Source organism: Pseudopodoces humilis, chromosome 28 (assembly GCF_049639895.1).
Source record: "Pseudopodoces humilis isolate 2021_Gansu_Grassland_sample_001 chromosome 28, ASM4963989v1, whole genome shotgun sequence".
Lineage (NCBI taxonomy): Eukaryota > Metazoa > Chordata > Aves > Passeriformes > Paridae > Pseudopodoces > Pseudopodoces humilis.
Window position 1 is genome coordinate 4,997,457 of NC_142227.1, and position 21,001 is coordinate 5,018,457.

Here is a 21,001-nt window from a genome sequence, read left to right on the forward strand (position 1 = left end):
CGCCCCGCGCACGCGCGGCCGCGCCCCCGCCCCGCTCCCGCCCTGCCCCGCGCTCATGGCCGCCCGGGGGCTGCTGCGGGCCGCGGGAGCCGTGCTCCAGGTCCCGGCCCGGGGCTACGCCAAGAAACCCGGTGAGGTCCGCACGGGCATCGGCCCCGGCCCCCGCCCCCGCCCCTTGTGTTTCCCCGTGTGTCACTCTGTCCCTTCGTGCCCCGGTCCCACGCTTCTTGCCCCTGGTACCGGCCCTGCCCTGCCCACCCCGTGTCTCGGTCCCCGGCCTCGGCCCCGTGCCCTCCCCGGTGGTGCCGCCGTCCCAGCTCCATTCCTCATTCCCCCCACTCCCGCCTGGCCCCGGCCCGGCCCCTGTTCCCTCCCCGCGATGCCTTTGCCTCCCCATCCCTTTCCCTGTCTGCGTCCTTGTGCCCAGGCACATCCTCTGCCCTCACCCTGCCCTTCTCCTCACAGCTGCCAAGTCCAAAGGCAAGGGTGTGCCGAAGGAGGCGTTGAAGGGGCCGGAGGTGTGCACGGACCCCACCCTGCTCGCCACCCACGCCATGGGAGTCAACTACTTCAAGGAGGGTCCGGAGGTGGCCCTGAAGCCCGACTCTGAGTACCCCGACTGGTGCGTGCTGCCCCACTCTCCTCTGTGTCCCAAAAGAAGTGCCAGCCCAGGGGCACAGAGCTGCGTAAGAGGAACAGGGAAGTGTTCTGTGAGGAGGCAAACTGCCCCTCTGCAGCCCAGACACCCTCCCCAGGGTGAGGAGTGGGTGCACTGTGGACGTAGGGTGAGGGATCTCCATATTCTGGTCACTCATGTCCATTGCTCTATCCTGTGCTTGTCCCTTTGTCCTACTTCCTGCAGCCTCACATCCTCTCTATTCACCCCCAGGCTCTTTAAGATCCACCTTGGGCCCCCTAAGAAGCTGGAGGAGTTGGACCCTGACTCGCTCGAGTATTGGAGGCGCTTGCGGAAATACAACACATGGCAGCGCAACAAGTTGAAGAAGGGCAAGAAGCTGTAGGTGCTGCTGAGCTTGGGGCTTCCCCATGTGCCAGCACAGGTGACACTGGGACCTGCCCTGGCTTTTGGTCTCTTCTCCTTGCTGTAAATAAGAAATAAACCTCTGGTGAGGCTGTTATAAAATCTGTTATAAAGGCTGTGACAAACCCAGACTCTTTTCAAGCTTGGTGCAGGGTCCCTCCATGCCAAGGGCTGAGGCAATACAGGCCACAAGGTCTCAGCGTGTTTGTTAAGACAGAAGCTTGGGTTTTGGGTTGTAGAGAGAGCCCACACTGCACATGGCTCCTGCTCCCTGCCCCATCACTGGCTGTGCCACAGTGGCTTCAGCTGAGGGCTCCATGGTATGTGGGGTGGGGAATGACCCACCCGTGTCACGGTGTCCCTGGCCAGTGGATCTCAGGGCCTGAGCAGCCTGTGCTCTCCAAGGCTGGAGAGATGGGGGCCAGGCTTTGGCAGTGCTGTGGGGCAGCAGGCAAGGTGAGGGAGGGTTCATGGTGGCCCTTTGCAGTGCCACCCCAACAGCATGCTCTCCTTTCATCCAGCAGCAGTAGTGGTGCTGGGATGCCAGGGTTTGGCTGAGCTGGATGGTAAAGGCAGGTTCTTCCCCACAGCAGTGGGGGCCTCACTGCCGTACCTCTGCTTCTCCTTGGGCAGCTTCAGCCTGGCGAATCCCAGAAGCATCCCCTGGCCTCAGTTCTGCCTGTGTGTTGGGCACACCTGGCTGAGAGGTGCCTCTGTCACCTCAGTTCACCTCAACCCTGGACTCACTGTCTTGCAGCTCCTTCTGGGCTCAAGTTGGGCTCTGAGGAAAAGAGGTGCCTGTGGGTTCCTGCAGTGAGGAAGGGACAGTGGGAGCCTCTGCCTGACCTGGCGGTGGCCCCTGTGACAGGGCCGGGTCTGGCTGTGCCCAGCTCCCCTGGGGCTGTGGGCGGGGGGAGTTGAGGGGTGGCAGCTCTGCACCCACGTGCTTCACAACAGGAAGGAAGAGGGAAAGAAGCAGAAGTGCTGTGCTGCAGCACGGGGGCCTAGGGGAGATTTTGGGCTGAACCCTCATTTCCTCTGTGTGGGGCTCAGTGCACACCCTTGGACCTGATGTGGCTTGGCCATACCCTGTGGTGAGCGCCCCTCCCTGCTGGGCCTGCAGGTCACCCTCTCCTCGCCACCCCCAGCGTGTCCAGATCCCAAATCCAGCAGCAGGTGAGAAGACAGAGCACCTGGGTCCTTGTCTTCTGTCTTGGAGCCCCCTGCTTGTGTGAGTATCACCCAGCTGCTCTGGGCAGGTCAGTCCTGGAGAAAAGAGCCCTTTTGGGGTGGATTCTTGGGAAGGGACCTGAGGGGGGGAAGAGGGAGCTCCCCCTGTCCAGGTAGTTCATGTCACACTGAAACCTTTCCCAGGATTCAGGGCAAGCTGAGCTGGGTCCCAGTCCCAAGACCCCCGTGTACCCTATGCTGAGCCACCATGAAGAGGCCCGGTGACAGCATGGGGGCTGCTGCTGCCCCACTGGGGCCTCTGCCAGAAAGGGAGGGGTATTGGGGCCCCATTATCTGTATCACCTGACAGGATAGGGAAGGTGACAAGGGCCATCCCCTCCTAGTTCCGTGGATCCCCCTTTCATGAAGGTCCCTTTCTTGGGGCTGGGCTAAAGTACCCTGGCTCCCTGCCCAAGGCTGGGGGGCGGGGAGGGTGAACAGGGACCCCCGTGCCACCCAGTTCCCAGAGTGGGAGTCTGTGTCATTCCTGGCTGGCTGCCGGTGGCCGGATCCAGCAGTGCTGCCCAGCCAGGTCCCAGCACCTCCTCAGGCGCCTGCCAGGAAGTGCCTGACACCAGGGATCTCATTGTTCTCCCCTCTAAGTCACCCTGTGCCCAGAGGGGTCCGGTGGGGCAGGGGTTCCTGTCACCCTTTCACCCACTGACAGCTCATCCCCTCGGCACCCCCAGGAGGGATGGGGGACTGGAGCATGCCCATCGGCTCGCTGGCTGAGGAAGTGGTGGCCCGGCTGTGTGAGCTACTGGATAACGCCGGCCGGGGCTGGCGCAAGCTGGCTGAGCTGGCCGGGGCCGAGAAACGCTTCAAGTGCAGGTAGGGCTGGGGGAGCCTTGCCTGGGCCCGTCCCCGACCGGGTTCCAAAACGCGCGGCTCTGCCGTGGGCTGAGCGAGGGGCGCACGGCTCAGTTCCGCGCTGGGGCACTGCCGAGGCCCCTGGCACGGCTCCCATCCGCACTCAGGGAGGGAGGGAGGGAGGGCTGTGGCTCTGACGGCTGCGGACGCTTGCAGCGCGGAGGAGCTGGAGATGTGCTCGCTGAAGGTGCTGGAGCCCCGCGGCAGCCCCACACAGTGCCTGCTGCAGCTCCTGGCCGAGCGCGACTGCACCCTCAGGTACCTGCTGGGCTGCCTGGAGCGCATGGGGCACGAACAGGCCTGCCGAGTCCTCAGCTCCGCCGGTATGGATGGGCAGTGGGAACCGGGGGGCTGGAGGGGAACACCAGGGGGCAGGAGCTTAGCAAGAGGACATGGGCGTGGGGGTGAGTAACAGCAATTGCTGCTGGGGGTTTTGCTCTGGTAGCGAGGTCCTGGGCAGGCAGGGTGGAGTGGGATGGAGTGGGCAACAGGATGAGATAGGATGGGATGTGGTCTGATTGGGTGGGACAAGACAGATTTGGACAGGATGGGATAGGAGAAGATAGAGCAGAATGGGATGGGAAAGACTGAAACAAGATGAGATGCACAGATGGGATAGCACTGAATATGCCAATGGGACAAGGTAGGATGAGATGGTTGGGACAGGACAGAGGTGTGGGATGTGATAGGTTGGGTTGGGCTGGGAGAGGAGACTGTTGTGGATGAGGATGGGGCAGGATAGGATGGTATGGGGTGGTGTGGGGCAGGGGACTCGGCCAGCCCAAGCTGGTCTCTCCTCTCCTGCAGTACAGGATGTGATTCGCATCACGGTGCAGCCAGAGTCGCAGGTGGTGGCAGAGGGGACACAGGTGTCCCTGACCTGCTGCGCGACTGGCCCGCCAGGGCTCGTGTACCAGTGGTTCTGTGGGAGGCAGGAGGTGAGGTCCCACTGTGCCACACTGAGCAGGGCCCCCGCACCCTGTCCATGGTGAGGGACCTGCATGGGTGAGAGGGAGCCAAGGATTACTCCTTGGCCTCCTCCTGTCTTGTAGGTGCCTGGAGCCACATCCCCAGAGCTGGTGATTGACACAGCCATCCCAGTGGGCCAGCCTGAGTGGTACATCTGCCGGGTGAACTGTGGGGCCACCTTCACCTTCTCCAGGTGGGCTCATGTCCAGGTGGAGAAGAGCAGCAGCCCCAACTCAGGTGGGTCTCGAGATCTCTGTCCCTGGGCTGGGAGCTATGGGGCACCACTTGTTTATTTGGGACATCTTCTGCAGGCCACCTCTCGCCCCACCAGGACAGGGATGGGTCCTGACTGGTATCATTTGCCATGTAATGCCCTGGCTCAGCTGTGAAGGTCTCTGGGCTTGCTGGGGTGATGGTGCCCACAGAGGAGCCACATGCCCTATGTCCTCCTCATGCCTGCTGCCTCATGTTATCCATGGGTGCCAGGGCCTGTGGGTGAAGAAGCTGGGCCTGGAGCAGTTCTGCAGAGTTCTGCCATGCCTGGATGCCTAATTTGCCACCCTGTCCCTTCCCCAGGCAGTGGCTACTGCTTGACCACGGCAGGGCTGCAGATCCTGCGGCAGCCGCGGCCGTGCCGCCTGGCCGAGGGGGACACGCTGGCACTGGAGTGCAGAGCCATTGGCAACCCCCCACCCCAGTACCAGTGGTTCAGGAACCGGCGCCCCGTGGAAGGGGCACAGGCACCCCAGCTCCAGGTACGGAGGAACCTCTCCATGGCACAGCACAGCATAGCGTGGCACACTGTGGCATAGTGCAGCATGGTCTGGCACACTGCCCCAGCCTCCTGCTCTGTCCTGCTGGCAGGTGAAGCTGGTGACAACAGCTGAGCGGGGCAGCTACTCCTGCCGTGTGTTCAACCTCTTCCACGAGGTGTGGAGCCAGGAGGTGGACGTGGAGATTGGTGAGGGCCCCAGACAAACCTCCATAACCCCCCACCTGCTCTGTTCCCAGTAAAGCCCTCATGGCTGCTCCACAGTTTTGGGGACACTGCAGCCCATGCTGGGAGGTGATGCCATGCCATAGGGTCCCTGACATCCCCTCTGCCACAGGCCCACGGCTCTTCACCTCTGGAGGCTCCTGGCAGGAGGGGGATGGAGGTAGGTGGGAGCAGGTCTGTGCTGCTCTGTCCACTGTGTTCCCGTGGCTCTGGAGGACCATGGCACAGCATTTTTCTCTTCCCAGGCTCCCTAGAGTATGGCAGCCCTGGACAACTGTATGGTAAGAGCCTGTCCAGGAGGGGCTGGTGGCCCTGGGGGGCTCTGACTGTAACCAGTGTCACCACAGTCACCTCATAAGGCTTTACTTGGCCAGGAATGCTTTGGGTGTAGCATACTGGAAGAGTGAAACAGCAGTCCAGCCCCAACCCAAATTAGGAGAGCAGATCAGCACCTTAACCCTCAACACAAGTCAACCCTAACCCTTACCCATAACCTGAGGGTTCAGGGATCAGCGAGGCAGGGATGCCACTGGGTACCTTGGTACCCTTGGACAGTGATGTTGGCCAGAGATAAGTGTCACCTCTGTGGGCTGTGGGCAACATGGAGAACAGGTGTGTCCCACTCTGTAACAACACCTCCCTCTCCCGTCCTTGCAGCCACGGACAAAGTGGCGCTGCTGATTGGCAACATGCACTACCTGCACCACAAGCAGCTGCAGGCGCCCATCGTGGATGTTCATGCCCTCGGTGCCCTCCTCCACCAGCTCGACTTCAAGGTGGTGTCACTGCTGGACCTGTGCAAGGCCGAGATGCAGATGGCTGTCGATGAGTTCCTCCTCCTCCTTGACAAGGGGGTCTACGGTGCGAACACCCACCAGGGTGGCTCCAGCCCAAGGGGAGCCGGATGGTTTTATATTGGTGGAGTCTTGGGGTGCACCCAGTCAAGAAGCAGGTGCTGGCAGGTCAGGGGATGTCACCACATCATCTGCCCTCTGTTCCCCCAGCAGGTTTGCTCTACTATGCTGGGCATGGCTATGAAAATTTTGGCAACAGCTTCATGGTGCCCATTGATGCGCCCAGCACCTACACATCAGAGCACTGCCTGTGTGTGCAGCGGGTACTGCGGGAGATGCAGCAGCGCCGCACCGGCCTCAACATCTTCCTGCTTGACATGTGCCGCAAGAGGTGACCCAGCCCTGCCACCCACCTGGGGACAATCTGCCTCTCAGGGAGAGCCAGCACAGGGATCTGTGGGTGGTGGCTCCTGGGGGAGGGTAGCTGAGCACCCTCAGAGTCCCATCTAAACCCATTGTCTTTGTCTAAATGCCCAAGACTTCAAAGCGCCTCTGAGCTAGCAAACACCATAATGGGTGGGCAGAGGGGCACAGAACAGCCCTCAAGGTCTGGTGTTTCACTTTGGGGTGGGTTTTGGGGGAGGACAGGTTCTCACTCTGTCCAGCTTCTCTTCTCTTGCAGGAACCTCAATGATGATGTCATCCCGCAGGTTGGGGCGCTGGAGGTCACGGCCAACATCGTCTTTGGCTATGCCACGTGGGTCCCCTCCCACCATCCCCTGGCACAGGCAGTGGGGCTGAGTATCCCTGCCTAGCTCAGGGTGGGGCAAGTGCTCTGAACCCCATCACCTGCATCCCTCCACCCTTGATGCTGGAGGGGTTGGGTGAGCGGCAGCCCCCAGTCCCTCACTGGGCAGGGAGGTGCCCATGGTACTGTTTGGCTTTGGGCAACACCTGCTAGCATGAAGCTCCAAGATTCCTCCAGAGCACAGGGGTTGGGGCTGCTGATGCTTTAAGCGCCCAGGATCCAGCCATGCTTTCACCTGTCCCCAGCATGGGAACAGGAAGAGCACTGGGCACCCAGCTCTGGCTTCCTTAGGGCTGTCACCCTGTTGGGGGCCAGTTCCCAGGGAGTACCAGATCCAAACACTGCTCCGTCCCCTCAGGTGTGCGGATGCTGAAGCCTATGAGCTGAGCCAGGGTGAGTTCTCCAACGGCATCTTTGTCACATTCCTCAAGCGCTGGCTGCTGGAGGATGAGAAGATCACGGTGCTGCTGGACAAAGTGGCTGAGGGTGAGTGAGGAGTAGTGGGGAATAAAGACCTCCCTGGTGGCCCCTGCCAACCTCCTGTTCCCCTGCAGACATGGGCACTCTGGAGATCACACGGGGACGGCAGGCACTGGAGCTTCGCAGCAACCTCTCAGAGAGACGGGCTCTGACAGACCCCATCTGCCCCCCGGGCCAGGATGAGTCCTCTGCCAGGAACCTGCAGTGGGCCAAGGCTCATGGTGAGTCATGGCCACCCTGTCCCAAGTTGGCATCTAGAGAGGGTACAGCCCCAGGAGCAGAGGAGAGGCTGTGAACATTTGCTGGGTTCCTCCCACCCGGAGGAGAAACTGCCAGTACAGAGCCAACAGCCTGGGGACAGAAGCACCATGTTGCCACCTCTGCTCTGGGGTGACCCAGTGGCCACCTCTCCTGTGGGTACAGCTCCAGCCCTGAGGCCCTGCAGGTCCCAACCCTGTGCTCCCTGTCCCCTCCCCAGTCCTTCCAGAGAGCCGGCACCTCTGCTTTGACTGTGGTGTCACCGTCCAGCTGGCCTTCGCAGCCGAATTCTCCAACATTATGATCATCTACACGCGTGTGGTGGCGGTCCCCAAAGACATCACCAAGTGTGAGGCTCGGCTCACTGATATTCCCGAGGTGGGAGCAGCTGCCAAAGCCCCCTTCAGGGCAATGCTGGGGAACGGGGGGGAAGCTGTGGTGGTTTTCACGTGGATGCCATTCATGGCAGGAGCTAGATGTGGACCTCAAGTGCACCAACAAGGAGAGCCCAGAGGAATTGGGCAGCCCACTGGCACCCGTCTGGAGCCTCGGCTGCCCCTCCTGCTGCCTCTATAGCCGGATTTGTGGCTTGCAGAAGCTGCGGGTAAGAGCCATTGTGGGCAGGGGCTGGTGTCAGGGGCACAGTGTGACCGTGGCCATGCCAGGACAGTAGCCCATGGTGCTGGTGTCCCTGCAGCAGGAGCTGGCCTTCACTGTGTGCCTGCAGTACCGCTACCAGGGCATGGACGACTTTGTGGAGGAGCGGCAGCAGGTGAACGTGGGGCGGCCGCTCATCGCCAAGCTCAACCTGCAGTGGGCAGCCTCCCCCTCGCCACCCCACAGTCCCCTTTTCTCCTCTCCCCCTGGGAGCTGGGGGGTGGTGGAGGGCTCGTGGGTAAACACCCCTGAGGAGAACCTGAGCCCCGAGGGCCCCAGCTCCCACACCCCGTAGAGGGACAGTGAGGGCCCCCCCTCTCTGTCACCACAGTCCCCTGCTGCCATGTCATCCTGCTGGGGGCCAGGGGATGAAGGGGGCGAAGGTGACACTCACAGAGGCTGGGCTCCATCCTGGCCTGTGCCAAGGGGTGCAGGTCTCACAGCACAGCACAGCTGGGACTGTGGGCCCCAGCCACACGTCCCTGGCATGGCAGTGCTCCCCCGCCCCCATCCCTGGGCAGTGCCAGTCCCCCATCCCTGGGCAGTGCCAGTCCCCCATCCCTGGGCAGTGCCAGTCCCCCATCCCTGGGCAGTGCCAGTCCCCCATCCCTGGGCAGTGCCAGTCCCCCATCCCTGGGCAGTGCCAGTCCCCCATCCCTGGGCAGTGCCACCCCCCATCCCTGGGCAGTGCCACCCCCCATCCCTGGGCAGTGCCACCCCCCATCCCTGGGCAGTTCCTGCCCCACGTGCCAAGCCACCACCAGGCAGCGCCAGGGGCAGAGTGCCCAGAGAGCACAGCTCAGCGGGCTCGAGGTGTCGTGCCGGGGCAGGTCTAGGTTCGTTCAGGCCTGGGAGAAATAGAGAGAAATAAGCAGCTTAGGGGGCAAATCCCGCGGGAGGAGATTACAGGGGGTGGGAGCGGGAGGGCTCCTGTTCGGCCACGAGGGGGTGGGAGCATGCCCTGGTGCTCACAGCGCTATCAGTAGCACCCACTCCTCACAGTACAAGTCCAGGAACCGGCCCTATCTGGGCACTGAGCGATTTCAAGACAGGATTGGGATCTAAGGGGGGGAAAAAAAGCCTTTTTGCTTGTATTTTTGCCAAACAAACCCCCACATGCTGGGGCCGGCTCCAGCGGGTATCCACGGGGGAAAGCACCAATAAAGTGGTCCGGCCAGGCAGCTCGGCGCTTCTGCGCCCTCCTTGCGTTTAAATGGCATTTTTGGGGTCAGAAATCTTGCCTGTTCCTGCAGGAGGCGGAGCGCAGCACGCGCACCCACGGGAGGGAAAGGGGGTGCCAAGTGAGGGTACCCTGACATTCCCTGTGCCACCTCATGGAAAACATCATTTCCGTAATTCACACAAGCCGCAGCCCCAAGGAGCCGCATCCTCCCGGCGGGGCCCCTCGGCGCTCTCGGGCGGCGGTTGCGGGGCCGGGCTGGGGGAGCACCCGAGCCCCAATTAGGCTCCGATCAAACGAGCCGGGGGTGCGGCGCTGCCGCTCCCAGCACCAGCCGGCCTTTGTTGGCGCTCGGGAGGCCGAGGGGTGCCCCGGGCTGGCGCCAGCCTCGGCAATTATGTCATGTGAAAAGCGCAGCCCCCATTGAGCGCGTCCCGTCCCCCGGATCAAACCCCATTACTTCCGCAGCCGTTGCTTCATTATCTGCCGGCCGGAGCTCGCCTCGGCCGGGGCGCTTCACCCCATTAGCTGGGCCGGGGAGCCGGGGAGCATCGATTATGCGTTTAATGGCTTGTTAAAGGTTTAATTGTCGCTAACGAAACAGACGAGCAGCAGCAGCCGGGGTACGGGGCACAAGGAGAAGGGTCTCGCCGGGGTCAGTGCCTCGCCGGGCCCACTGGCATCCCGGCCAGACCCGGCCGAGCCCGGGGCTCTGGAGACGTCAGAGTCCGGCCCGGGGGGGTCGGATTGGGGTGAGATCCCAGGCGGGTGCGGGGGGGCTCCGAGCGGGGTCTGGGCCCGGCGGACACGGTGGGGATGGGGCTGGGGGCTGTTGTCAGGTCCTAAGTGGGAAGATTTTCTGGGGAAGCGTTTTGGTGGGGGGAGGGTTGTCCCTCGTCTGGTTTCTCCAGGAACTGGGGCACCCCTGGAACCTAGGACGCCTCAGGGCATCCCAGGGACCCGGGGCACGCACTCACCCAGGGATAAGTCCCGTCTTGCTATCCCAGCTGTGCTTAAGCACCTCAAAGGCACTGTGGACTCAGCCAGGCCCTGGGGCCATTCTGACTTTCGCCATGGCTGTGCCCCGAGCTCCAGCGGGTGAGCAGATGGGTCCCCCAGAGCTGCAAAGCCACTCTGGGGACCCCTGAGCACCTTGTCACTACCACCCAGCTCCCGCCTGGCAGGAAACAATGGCAAGGGATAAGCCAAGTGTTGGTGTGCCCCAGCAGCCCTGTTGTGACGCCAGGGCTCACAGCCGGCCCCCCCTCCTCTCACCAGCCCAGGCCAGGGGCCTCGGGGATCCCACTGCTACCCATCCTTCCACCAGCATAGTTCTGGCACCCTTCTGCCATTGGCACCTCTGGGAGTGTTAGTGCGGGCACAGCCCACGAGGGACAGCCAAGCTTGTGACAAGCTGTTGAGGCCATGGTGCAGCACAAACCAGTCCCAGCTGGGGCTGCATCAGGTCATCTGTGCCTGGACCTGGCCCACACCTGCATGCAGCATCCCAAGGGAGCAGGGCAGGAAGGTGCACAGGGGTGCTCCCATGCCCCCAGGAAAGCTCCTTTCTGCAGAGGCTTGGCAACCACACAGTGCTAAGGAGGGCACGGCATAACTGAGGCCCCAGCAGCACCCGACTCCAGCATGCGGCAGCTGTCCAGCTTATCTCTTTACTCACAATACACCCGTGCTCTTGGTGCCGGCACATCTCCTGGCGTGACACAGCAGCGTGCCCCGACACAGCTAAAACATCCCCCCAGGTACTCCCTACAAAACTAGAGCTCTCTGTTCAGTTTTGTTTAAATCTGCAGCATTAAAAAAAAAAAAAAAAGCAAAAAAGAATAGTGGAAAGGGGAGGGGGTATGGAGAAAGGAGATGTCCAGCTGGGGTGTGGTGGGTGGTCTGGTGGCACAATGGGATACCTGAGCCTCAGCCATGTCCTCAGATGATCTTGGTGCCTTAGAAAGGCAAAGGGGCTCTCCTGGAGTGCTTTCCCCCAGCCGTGGGGTCCAGCCAGCACCCTGACTCGCTCCCCCAGCACCACTGGTGCTGGGTCAGTGTAGGGAAGACACAGTCCAGCATCCCTGCCTGGTGCCAGCTTTGGTCCTGCTGAGCACCCACCGTCCTCCCTCTCCCGCTGTGGGGCCGAGCCAGCACCAGGGCTGGGAGCGGCAGCTGGGGAGCTCAGAGGGGAGTGTTCATCAAATGGGCTGCCAGGTCTTGTCAATGGTCTGAATGTGCTCCTTGGCTTTCATGCGGAGCGAGGCGATGCTGGAGCTCCTCTGGTCCACCTCCTCCAGCGGGTACTTGTCCACAAAGGGGGTGCCGCACTGGTAGGGCGCGGGGGCCATGGGCTGCATGCCCTGCGCCATCGGTGGGGGGGTGTTGAGGAAGGAGTGCCCAGCGTAGGGGGGCTGCAGGGCCTGGGGGGCTCCCATGAAGCCGGGAATGCTGTGGACTGTGGTGGCGCTGGAGATGGGGGATGTCAGCCATGGGTCGAGTGGGAGGGAGTTGCTCATGGGCCCCACGTTGGGGGTCATGGGGGGCCGGTTGAAGGAGAGCACAGGAGTGTCGTGGAGCTTCATGGAACTGGCCTCCATCTTCTCCTGCCTCCTCCACTTGGCTCGTCGGTTCTGGAACCAGACCTGTGAGGTGAGAGCCAAGGTGAGCTCACTATGCCCAGCTGGACCCTTGCAGTGTGCCTCCCATGCAGGGTGCCCCATTCTGCAGTACCCATGTGGGGTGCCGCACAGGGAGTGCTCGAGGTGGGGGTGTCCCATATGAGGTACCCCATCCCACAAGGGCTGTCCTGCAGGGCTCCAGCAATCCCAGCACCTCTGCCAGACCTCTTCTCTCCCACAAGTCCCAGAGACCAAGGATATGTTCAAGGTGTGGAAAGTGAGAGGTGTATGCGCACAGCCCCTTCTGCTCCAAGGGAGTGTGCACCCTGGCCCTGCAGACTCCCAGCAGTCCATGGGACAATGTTATCTGACCTTCCTTTTGTAAGTTAAACAGCTACACTTGCGCCAAAACCCAGCAGGAACGACAGTGACCAGCGACCCAAATCCTGTGGTGATGTCTGGCCCTGTGGGAACTGCTCATTAAAGTGCTGGTCCCCATGTCCCCAGAGCAACACAGGGCACAGGGGTCTGCTGCAGGAGGCAAAGGGGAGGAAAGATGGATGGCTGGGTGGGAAAGGGGAGGGTTCCATGGACTGCTCATGGCTGTTGGTGGGCACTGGGCTGCACTGGTGCAAACTGCATGTCCAGAGAAGGGAATGGAGCTGGGGAAAGGGCTGGAACACAAGTTGGATGAGGAGCAGGTGAGGGAGCTGGGGAGCTCAGCCTGAAAAAAGGAGGCTTAGGGGGGACCTTCTGACTCTCTACAACTCCCTGACTTCTGACAACTCCCTGACAGGACAGTGGAGCCAGGTAGGGGTCAGGCTCTGCTCCCAGGGAGCAAGGGACAGGACAGAAGAAAGCAGCCTCAAGCTGTGCCAGAGGAGGGTTAGGCTGGAGATTAGTGGAAACTTCTTCCCTAGGGCAGTGGTTGAGTCCTTATTCCTGGAGGGACTTAACAAGATGTGTGGATGTGGCACTTAAGGACATGGATTGGTGGTGGCCTTGGCAGTGTTGAGGGAGCGGTTGGACTCTATGGTCTCAGAGCGCTTTTCCAACCTGAACAATTCTGTGATTCTATGAAACTGGTTGTTGCTCAGAGGTGTCTTTATGGTTTGGACACCCACAAAAAAGGCTGCACTGTCTTGACTGGGGCTTGAGGCCTTGGAAATTCACTTAATTTGTTTGGGGGTTACTTCTTTGGTTCACAGTGGGTTTGATACTTCAGCTTCCTGACCCTTTCTCCCTCCCTGATCTCATCCCATCAGTCCAGGCATGGTGGGGAGAAGACTGGTGGGACCCCAGCCTCTTCCCAGGCTCTGCTGACCCCCCATGAGCCTTTTCCTGCAGCCTAAGGAGCAAAACTTCCCCAATCCCACTGCCCCGCCAATTTGTCCTGCTCCAACAAGCTTAAAAACCTCAAATCCATGAGGATCTTGGACCTGGAAGGTCCAAAAGACCTGGAAGGTGCCATAATCAGCCAAGGTGGGTTTTTTGGCCACTTTCACATGTGAGCAGCAGGAGGGATGGGAGCAGCCACCACCAGAAGACAGAAATATTTCTGAAAACCATCTCTGTGCCCTAGTGGAGCCTCTGACCTACGGGCCCAACTGGGACCTTGTGAGTCAAACTGGGACCCCATGGAGGAACAAGGCTCAGCCATTAAACCCTTTCCCTGGCTTTGTCAGGAGCTGCTGGCTCTGCAGAAATGCCAACTCCATCTCAAGCAATGGGGAAACTGAGGCACCGAGGGAGGCATTGGCACTAGAGCTGAGATCTGAGCAGAGCTCTCCAGGGGTCCCTCTGATACTGCTCAGATTCAGATCCACGGTGCTGGGATGCTGCCCTGCCTACCTGCACGCGGACCTCCGGCAGGTTGACCTTCATGGCCAGCTCCTCGCGGCTGTACACGTCGGGGTAGTGGGACTTCTCGAAGGCACGCTCCAGCTCGTGCAGCTGGTACGTGGTGAAGGTGGTGCGGTTCCGCCGGTGCTTCTTCTTGGGCTGCTCCTCCTCGGTGGTGGCCGGTGGGGTGCCCTCGCCGTCCCCTGGCTTACGCAACTCTCCCAGGTCCCCCTCGCACTTATTCAGGAACATGGTGGCACCTGCAGGGGCACCGCAGAGTTAGGAGGGGTGTGGGGGCTTTGGACCCCGCATGTGTCCCCAGTCCAGTGATGGATGGACAAGTAAACAGAGGGATGGGAAGATAGGGTGGCACTAAGAACAGGTTATGCAAAGGCATAATCCTCTCTGCCACAGCAGAGGATCCCAGGGCTGTGGTGTCCTGGGGGCTGATCCACGGTCCTGGGGACTGATCCAGAATCCAAGGGATGCCTCGCACTTGGCTCTGCTGTCTGATGCCACCAGGCATGTGCTAAAAGTCAGATTTCCTCTAAAATGGAAGATTTTATGAAGGTGCCGTCACAGAGAGCCAACCTGATCTCTCTCTGCCCTGGCTTGGAGGGGACCAAGCCTGGGTTAATCCCCTCCTTCCTCCCCAGCTCCTCTTGTCCAGTCTCTTCCATGGTGAAGGCTGGCCCAGGAGGATCCAGTATCAGTCCCCATGCTTGACAGGAGTGACCCAGCATTGTCCCCTGGCTAATAACCATTTTAGTGATGCTTATAAGCATTTTCAACCTTCACAGTGTTTCATCTTTAAGCTTTTTATCCGGCATCTGAAATCTTCCTGTAGTATTTGCAGAGGATTAAGGGTCTCTTTCCACCGTGAGGATGTCAGCAGACATGGAAATGGGGCAGAAAACCGTAATCCTGGGGCAAGGGGAAGGCACTGCATTTCCCAGACCCGACTCACCTAATGCCTCAGAGGGAGTGGGGAGGGAAAAGGAGAGCGGCTTCACGCCGTGAGGGGGTAAATGGGGGTCCTAGAGGGCAGCGGGTGGGTGTTGGGTGTTGCCCAGGCTGCGCACACAGCGGTGTCTGTGTGGGGGTGCCCGTGTGTGCTGTGGGGGTGTGTGCGGTGTGCCCGTGGTGGCTGCATCTGTGCCTGTACGTGGGCAGGGGCCTAGGGGTGCTCAGGGATGCTCTCAGCAAGGCCCAGGTGTGTGGGGAGAACGTGAAATGGGCTGAGCATGCAGTGGAAGGCGTGCAGCATGTGCACGGTGTGGATGTGTAGGTGCGGGGATGGGGGTGTGCGGGGTGGTTTGTGCCAGGTGGGAGCAGTGCTAGGGTGCAGTGTCTCTGTGCCATGCATGCAGCACATGCTGTGCAGTGTCTGCACTGCTGCACAGGGGGCTCAGTGTGTGTGCACAGCGCTCATGCAGGGTGTGTGCACAGCTCTGTGGGTGTGCAGGGAGCACAGTGTGTGTGGGGCACGCACAGCCTGTGAGCACAGGAGCTGTGGGCACCCAGTGCGTGTGCAGCGTGTGCCGTGCACATGGCACATGCAGCAGAGGCACGTGCAGCGCCTGTGGCACAGACCATGCGGTGCAGCACATGCAGTGCCATTGGCAAGGCCAGTGCATTGTGCAGTGCCTGTTCAGCATGTGCTGTGTCTGTGTGCTGTGCAGCCAACATGACCAGCATGTGCTGCTGTGGTGTGCTTAGAGCATGTGCTGTGGGTGTGTGGTGTGGGCGGTGTGTCCACTGCAATCAGTGCATGCCCAGGGGCTCTGTGTGCAGCGTGTGCAGTTTGTGCATGTGCAGTGTGTGCTGTGTGCAGCATGTGCAGCGTGTGCAGCTGTGCATGTGTGTGCAATGTGTGTGTGCAGTGTGTGCATGTGCAGTGTGTGTTGCACACCCAGTGGGTGCTGTACTCACAGAGGAGCTGTGCACATGCAGTGCTGTGTGTGCAGAGAGTGCAGCACAGTGTGTGTCCCTTTGGGAGCTGCAAGCCTCCCCTGGTGCCCCACAGCTCCTCGCAGGGTGTCTGTAGCCCTGGGGACTCTGGGTCCAGCCCAGCAGTCTCAGGGTGCCTCAGGGGAGCCACAAGTCAGGGCAGGGGTGTTGGGTGTCCCAAGGCAGCGGGGAAGGGGGGGTGCTGAGGGGAGCAGGGGTCCTGTAGTCACTGTGTGAGTATCACAGTGTGTTCTGGGGTTGGGGACATGGGGAGGGGATGGGGCCCCCCACTGCCATCCTGATCTCACTTACCTGCTTCTCATTTGCGCAGCTCTGCACCTGCAAGGAGAGGAGAGAGGGGGGCTGAGCGCCTAGAGCAACCTCCTGGGGTACAGAGCCCCCAAGGGATCCAGCACTCCATCAGGACCCCCATCAGCCCTGCCCAACCATGTCCCATGACCTCATAGAGCAATGGGGGGGAGCCAGAGCTGGGGGGGAGCTGGAACGAGCTGGGGCAATAGGAATGGGTGAGATGGGCATTGGAGTGAGAGAGGCTGGAGGGGCTGGAGATAAGATGGGGCAAGCGGGAGAAGAAGTGGGGCAATGGTGGGGGGACAGGGGTAAGGTGCAGAGATGGAGCCCCATGGTTCACCCTCTGACCCCATCAGAAAGCAAATGAGGAAAAAACTCTCCAGAGAGCAGCAAACCCCAACCTGGGAGCACAGATGAGCCAAGAACAGCAAAATCCCAGAGCAGCAGTGACCCAGCAGCAGGGCGGCAGCACCAGACCCTGTGGGATGGGGACAAGGGTGGGACCCCCACCCCCATCTGCCTCGGCCTGGCTGGGGGGGCAAAGATGTCCCTGAGTGGGGAAGTGGGGAAGCATTACAGATCAGGCTGGGGGGACATCAGCACCAACCAAACATCCCATATTCCTCATCCTCCAGGGACTGGCCTCAGGACTCCCAAGCCTTTGCCACCGGTGTTTTGGGAATCCTGCCTGGAAACAGGCCACACTGAGCTCGGGGTGGGGGCATTGCTAAAATCCGGCTCCCAAAGGACATCTTCCTGCAGCCACTGTCATGCTAGCAGCACTTTTTGGGTTTAAGTTTTTAAGCTGCAAACCTGTGCTGGGAACCATAAGGATCCAATATCTCAGGAGAGTTCTTACCCCCATCTCCTCGATTCCCCAGCTCACAGTTTCCCTGTGGGGGCTGCTAGCTGGGGGGAGGATATGGCTGCTGGTAAAGATGCCCAATAAAGCAGCAGAAACAACATTGAGCCCTGGTAAAAGTGGGTAAAAAACCTTACTTCCTGAGAACTGCAAAACATCAGAACATCCGTGAGGACAAGAGGCCTCCTCTGGCAGCAGGGGATGTGGAAGAGACAGTCCAGGGACAGCCCCAGCTTCCACTGGGACCCCATTCTTTGCCTTTGGAAGCCCATCTGGGTGCCAGAATTTTGCTCCCTGGGCTCAAGCCGCCTGGGACAGGTGGTAGGAGCATGGGTGACTCCTGCCCCTGGCTCTGTGTGATTCGGGGCGAGTGAAACTGGCAGGTGCCCACACCCGCTCCTGAGTCCCCAGGGAATGGTGCCAGCCCCGTCCCCAACACCAACCCTGGGCACACCCTGGGGACACCCTGAGGACACCCTGGGGACACCCTGGGGACACCCACTCCCTTTCTCAGCATCTTCCCTCAGCGCTTTGTCCCGAATTGGAAAAAAACGGCGTTACCTGCTGGGCCCAACTCGGCTTTTCCAGGAGTATTTAACTTTGCTGGTCCCTCCCGGGAACCAAACAAGCGGCTCAACCTCACCAATCTCGCAGCTTTGGCAGCCAAAGTTGCCTCTAGTCTTCTTATTTGTCACAGAACCGCCGTGCTAAGGCTCGGGAGAATCTTTATTTAGTGTTGCAGATGTCACCAAGGCACCGCAGATTGGAAATGAGTCCAAAGGATTAAGACGAGGTTATTAATTGGAGGCCTTCCCCTTTAAGAATGATTGACAGTTACTTTCTGGACAAGTAATTGCTCTAAATGTCCCCCCAGCACGGGTCCGGGGGGGCAGGGGCGGACAAAGCCCCGAACTGCCTTCCCCACTCGGATTGTCTCCCCACAAAGGCGTCCTGCTGGAGTTTGCCGTGTAATCCCCTCATTACGGGCGAGGAGAAAGAATTAGAAACAGGGGGAGCGGAGAAGAAAGGATGGAGGGGGAGGGGGCAGGATTTCCTTGGGCTGCAGAGGCTCTGCCCCAGGGATGGGGTCCAGGGCAGATGCCCCAAGCCTCGGTGGGATGGGGATGCTGCAGTGACGGGTGTTGTCCCCCCGGATAGGGATGGCATGTCTGGGGGTGGCCCTGTGACAGTGTGGGTGGCCCTGTGGCTCCCAGTGATGCTGCCTACAGAGCCCTGCCCATGTGGGAAGCAGAGATGGGGACAGGTGTGGGGACAGGGATGGGGACTAGGCATGGGGTCCCACTGTGAGGACCCAGGGTGCAGACATGGTCTGGGGATCTGCTCTGGGGTCTGGTTGTGGGCCCAGGTGTAGGGACCAGCCACAGAGACCAGCCCCCCTGAACAGGCTTGGGAACCTGGTATGAAGACTGGGCAGGGAACACTCACGGGGACCAGAGCAGAGGGACCAGGCAGGAGGGCCAAGTGTGGGGAGCAGCCATGGGGCAGTGCCCACAGGACCAGGTGTGGGGATGAATCATGGGCATGAGACTGAACACTGGAGCCAGGCATGGGAACACTCTGTGAGGACCAGCTGTGGGATCCAGCCAAGGGGACAATCCCTGGGGAGTGCCCACGGGCCCTGGCCTGAGGGGCTGTGGGACAAAGGCAACCAGGCTGAGGAGCAGGACTATCATTCTTCTCCCCACTCCCACTGCTGCCCCTGGATCCCAAAGAATGATGGAAACATCATGGTGAGGTTCCTGGGCTGTGCTGGGGGATGTGCTTGCCCACAGCTGCCCACAGCTCCCATCATCTGCAGTGAATTTTGCCCTTTTCTTTCTTTGCTCACTTTTACTTTCTCCCAAAACCATCTTCCTGCCACCTGTAACCGCCGCCGCCCCCGGACCTGTCTAGGCTTCCTCCCACTCCCTTCCCCTCCTTGCCACGCTTCCCCTTTCGGATAGCAAATGTCACTGTGGGGGTTTTGGACCCCAGCACCCTGTGCCAGATGGCTGCTGGCTCCTGAGAGGGTCTGTGCCCTCCGCACAAGAGCTGCTGTTGGTGAGACCCCACAGCCCGCTCTGTGCCCTGGTGTGGACCCCAAGGCCATCCCGTTGTCACTACCCAGGTTATGAGGCTTCACCTGCCCTGTCTCACACATCCTTGGGGACAGTGTGAAGTTGTCTTGAGGATGGCACACCACCGCCCTGGGGACAGTGTGCCACCACCCCAGGGACACACTGGCACTGCCCTGAGGATGGCAAGACCACACACCAGGAATGGCATGACACAGGTGGGCCATGTGGCCCCTGGGGGTGGGGTGACACCCCCATGCCATGCAGTGCTGCAAGAGAGTGCAGGGGAGAGCAGGGAGGGGCTGCCTGTGGAGGTACCAGGGACATCCCCAGGGCAGGGGCGATGTGTGGGGCCTGGGGCGCAAACTGGACCCCACTTGCCCGGATGCCCGTGCTGGCCACTGTGACGAGTGCAGGAGCCGCGTGCCCCTCACTGATGCTCCCCCAGAGTGCCCCACCGGCCCGGGGGGGCAGGGAGGTCCCCGGGGTGCCGGGTTTGGGGGCAGGGGACTGCCCAGCTGCCCGGCCCCGGCGCTGTGTGTGCCGTGCCGGCCCCACGGCCACCGCAAGGTGTTGCCTCGCCCGGGGGGAGGCAGCAGGCTGATTTGCCAAATGATTATAATTGCCTTTTAGGAGCAGATAGCAAATTGATTTGCTTCCTTGTCCAAGGCCCGTAATCACTTCATCACTTTAAAATATTAATGCTATACTTCTTTGCTAGTTTCCCAATTACCCTAATTGAAGGCAAATTGGTTAAGAAGGTGCAATGCAGAGTATCAGGGGGTTTAGTTCACTCAAATGACAGTTTTAAACCTCCCTAATCCTATTAGCGCGCAAAGCTGCTAACGCTTAGAGACGCTGCGTCAGCTTACCGGGGCGGTGGGGCCGGAGGCGGGGGTCGGGCCGGGGGGCGGCCGGGGGCCACCGGCCTCACGTGACCAGCTCGGCCGGGGATTTATCACTTTTTTAGTTCATTAAGAGGCCTTGGGCAGGCGGGGAGGCAGCAGGGGTGACCCAAAAGGGTGCTGAGCGGGAGGCAGGTGGCAGCATGGGGAGGGCGGGGGGGCAGGACGATTAGCCAAGGAGACCTGGTGGAGGGTCCTGACCCGAATCCCAGCTGGCGCTGGGAGTCCCTATGCTGGGAACACTGGGAGAGGGCTGCCCATCAGGCCAGGATGGGGCCCTGATGTGGAGCCGGGATGGAGGACTGAGGTAGTGGTGACAAACCTCAGTGCCACCATCCCAGCATCTGGCACTTGGTGGCGAAGCCAACCCTGAGGAGAGCAGCGATGTGGGGTGGGATCAGCGTTGTTCTGGGTGCCGCAGCTGCTACCACCTTGTCAGGGACCTGGCGAGGGACTGGCGTGGCACAGACGGTTCCATCCCACGGGTGGGGTTTCTGCCTGAAGGGAGATTTCCTCAGTTCTGAAGAAAAGCTGGCGAACGGGATTGGGAATAAAGACAGAGACATCAGGGATGATGAGGACAGCAGAGACAGTGGGGCCAGCAAACATCAGGAGGCTCCCCAATGTCAGGCCCAGACAAGCCTGTCTCACACTCTCTGGGATGCTCCAGCAGCCACCAGCCCCTGGACCTGGTACCCAGAGGTGTTCCAGGGGAAATTGGGCACCTCGTGCATCCAGGAACCTCCTTGCTCCGTGTGCTCCAGCTCCTCAGCGGCGGCTGAGTGCGATGGCTCTGGTGACAGCGCTGAGCACTGTGACACAGCTCCCAGCCCCCTGGATCCGGCTGCCCCGTCCCAGCCCGGCCGCCGGGGCCGTGGGCAGCCCGGCAGAGCCGTCCCCGAAGCCTTTCCGGAGCAGATGGCAGCGGCGTGGGGAGGACGGAGGCGGCTCAGCGCGTCCTTCCTTTCATGCACACACAGCATGAAATCACACAGTGATTCCCGGCGGCTCCGGCTCCGGCGGGAGGTGCCCCTGGGGCCAGCGCCGGCCGAACATTTCACACGGGTTCAGCGAGCTTAGTCCTCGGGGACAGGCGACTCAGGAAGATTAGACCTCGCTAAAATAGGCAGGTATTAGTGATCTCAGCAG

General features: G+C 60.8%; 3 protein-coding genes across 7 annotated transcripts; 2 read left to right on the forward strand and 1 right to left on the reverse strand.

The window, feature by feature from the left end:
- The first annotated feature begins 2 nt into the window (after positions 1–2).
- On the forward strand, positions 3–1,158 carry MRPL54 (mitochondrial ribosomal protein L54). The gene is made up of 3 exons (XM_005531355.3): positions 3–131; positions 466–622; positions 890–1,158. Exons 1-3 carry the CDS (start codon positions 56–58, stop codon positions 1,020–1,022), a joined length of 366 nt encoding a protein of 121 aa, XP_005531412.1. The 5' UTR covers positions 3–55; the 3' UTR covers positions 1,023–1,158.
- An 858-nt stretch (positions 1,159–2,016) lies between these two features.
- Positions 2,017–9,447, forward strand: MALT1 (MALT1 paracaspase). 5 transcript variants are annotated; one of them, XM_088067815.1, is made up of 17 exons: positions 2,017–2,301; positions 2,962–3,103; positions 3,299–3,465; positions 3,950–4,080; positions 4,195–4,348; positions 4,688–4,866; positions 4,976–5,072; positions 5,221–5,268; positions 5,354–5,389; positions 5,766–5,969; positions 6,113–6,293; positions 6,585–6,659; positions 7,069–7,196; positions 7,265–7,411; positions 7,669–7,826; positions 7,918–8,052; positions 8,146–9,447. In XM_088067815.1, exons 2-17 carry the CDS (start codon positions 2,967–2,969, stop codon positions 8,398–8,400), a joined length of 2,232 nt encoding a protein of 743 aa, XP_087923941.1. In that variant the 5' UTR covers positions 2,017–2,301; positions 2,962–2,966; the 3' UTR covers positions 8,401–9,447. The 5 variants fall into 5 exon arrangements, with proteins under 5 accessions (XP_087923941.1, XP_087923940.1, XP_087923944.1 ...); XM_088067814.1 differs by having other exon boundaries at positions 2,017–2,273; XM_088067818.1 differs by having other exon boundaries at positions 2,017–2,273; positions 6,116–6,293.
- Positions 9,448–10,310: 863 nt separating this feature from the next.
- RAX2 (retina and anterior neural fold homeobox 2) lies at positions 10,311–20,940 on the reverse strand. Its single transcript, XM_005531356.3, has 7 exons — positions 20,578–20,940; positions 20,175–20,383; positions 17,434–17,687; positions 16,412–16,560; positions 16,011–16,037; positions 13,758–14,008; positions 10,311–11,930 (listed from the first exon to the last, which is right to left on the reverse strand). The coding sequence occupies exons 6-7, from the start codon at positions 13,998–14,000 to the stop codon at positions 11,487–11,489; spliced, it is 687 nt and encodes a 228-aa protein (XP_005531413.1). The 5' UTR covers positions 14,001–14,008; positions 16,011–16,037; positions 16,412–16,560; positions 17,434–17,687; positions 20,175–20,383; positions 20,578–20,940; the 3' UTR covers positions 10,311–11,486.
- Between the last annotated feature and the right edge of the window lie 61 nt (positions 20,941–21,001).

Excerpts from the sequence above, each read along its gene's own strand:
- MALT1 (XM_088067815.1), top strand. The coding sequence starts at position 2,967 with ATGGGGGACTGGAGCATGCCCATCGGCTCGCTGGCTGAGGAAGTGGTG. Across the intron at positions 4,081-4,194 it reads GGTTCTGTGGGAGGCAGGAG|GTGCCTGGAGCCACATCCCC; the intron begins GTGAGGTCCCAC and ends CCTGTCTTGTAG. Across the intron at positions 7,827-7,917 it reads GGCTCACTGATATTCCCGAG|GAGCTAGATGTGGACCTCAA; the intron begins GTGGGAGCAGCT and ends CATTCATGGCAG.
- RAX2 (XM_005531356.3), bottom strand. The coding sequence starts at position 14,000 with ATGTTCCTGAATAAGTGCGAGGGGGACCTGGGAGAGTTGCGTAAGCCA. Across the intron at positions 11,931-13,757 it reads TGCCGGAGGTCCGCGTGCAG|GTCTGGTTCCAGAACCGACG; the intron begins GTAGGCAGGGCA and ends CTCACCTCACAG.
- MRPL54 (XM_005531355.3), top strand. The coding sequence starts at position 56 with ATGGCCGCCCGGGGGCTGCTGCGGGCCGCGGGAGCCGTGCTCCAGGTC. Across the intron at positions 132-465 it reads GGGCTACGCCAAGAAACCCG|CTGCCAAGTCCAAAGGCAAG; the intron begins GTGAGGTCCGCA and ends TTCTCCTCACAG. Across the intron at positions 623-889 it reads GACTCTGAGTACCCCGACTG|GCTCTTTAAGATCCACCTTG; the intron begins GTGCGTGCTGCC and ends ATTCACCCCCAG.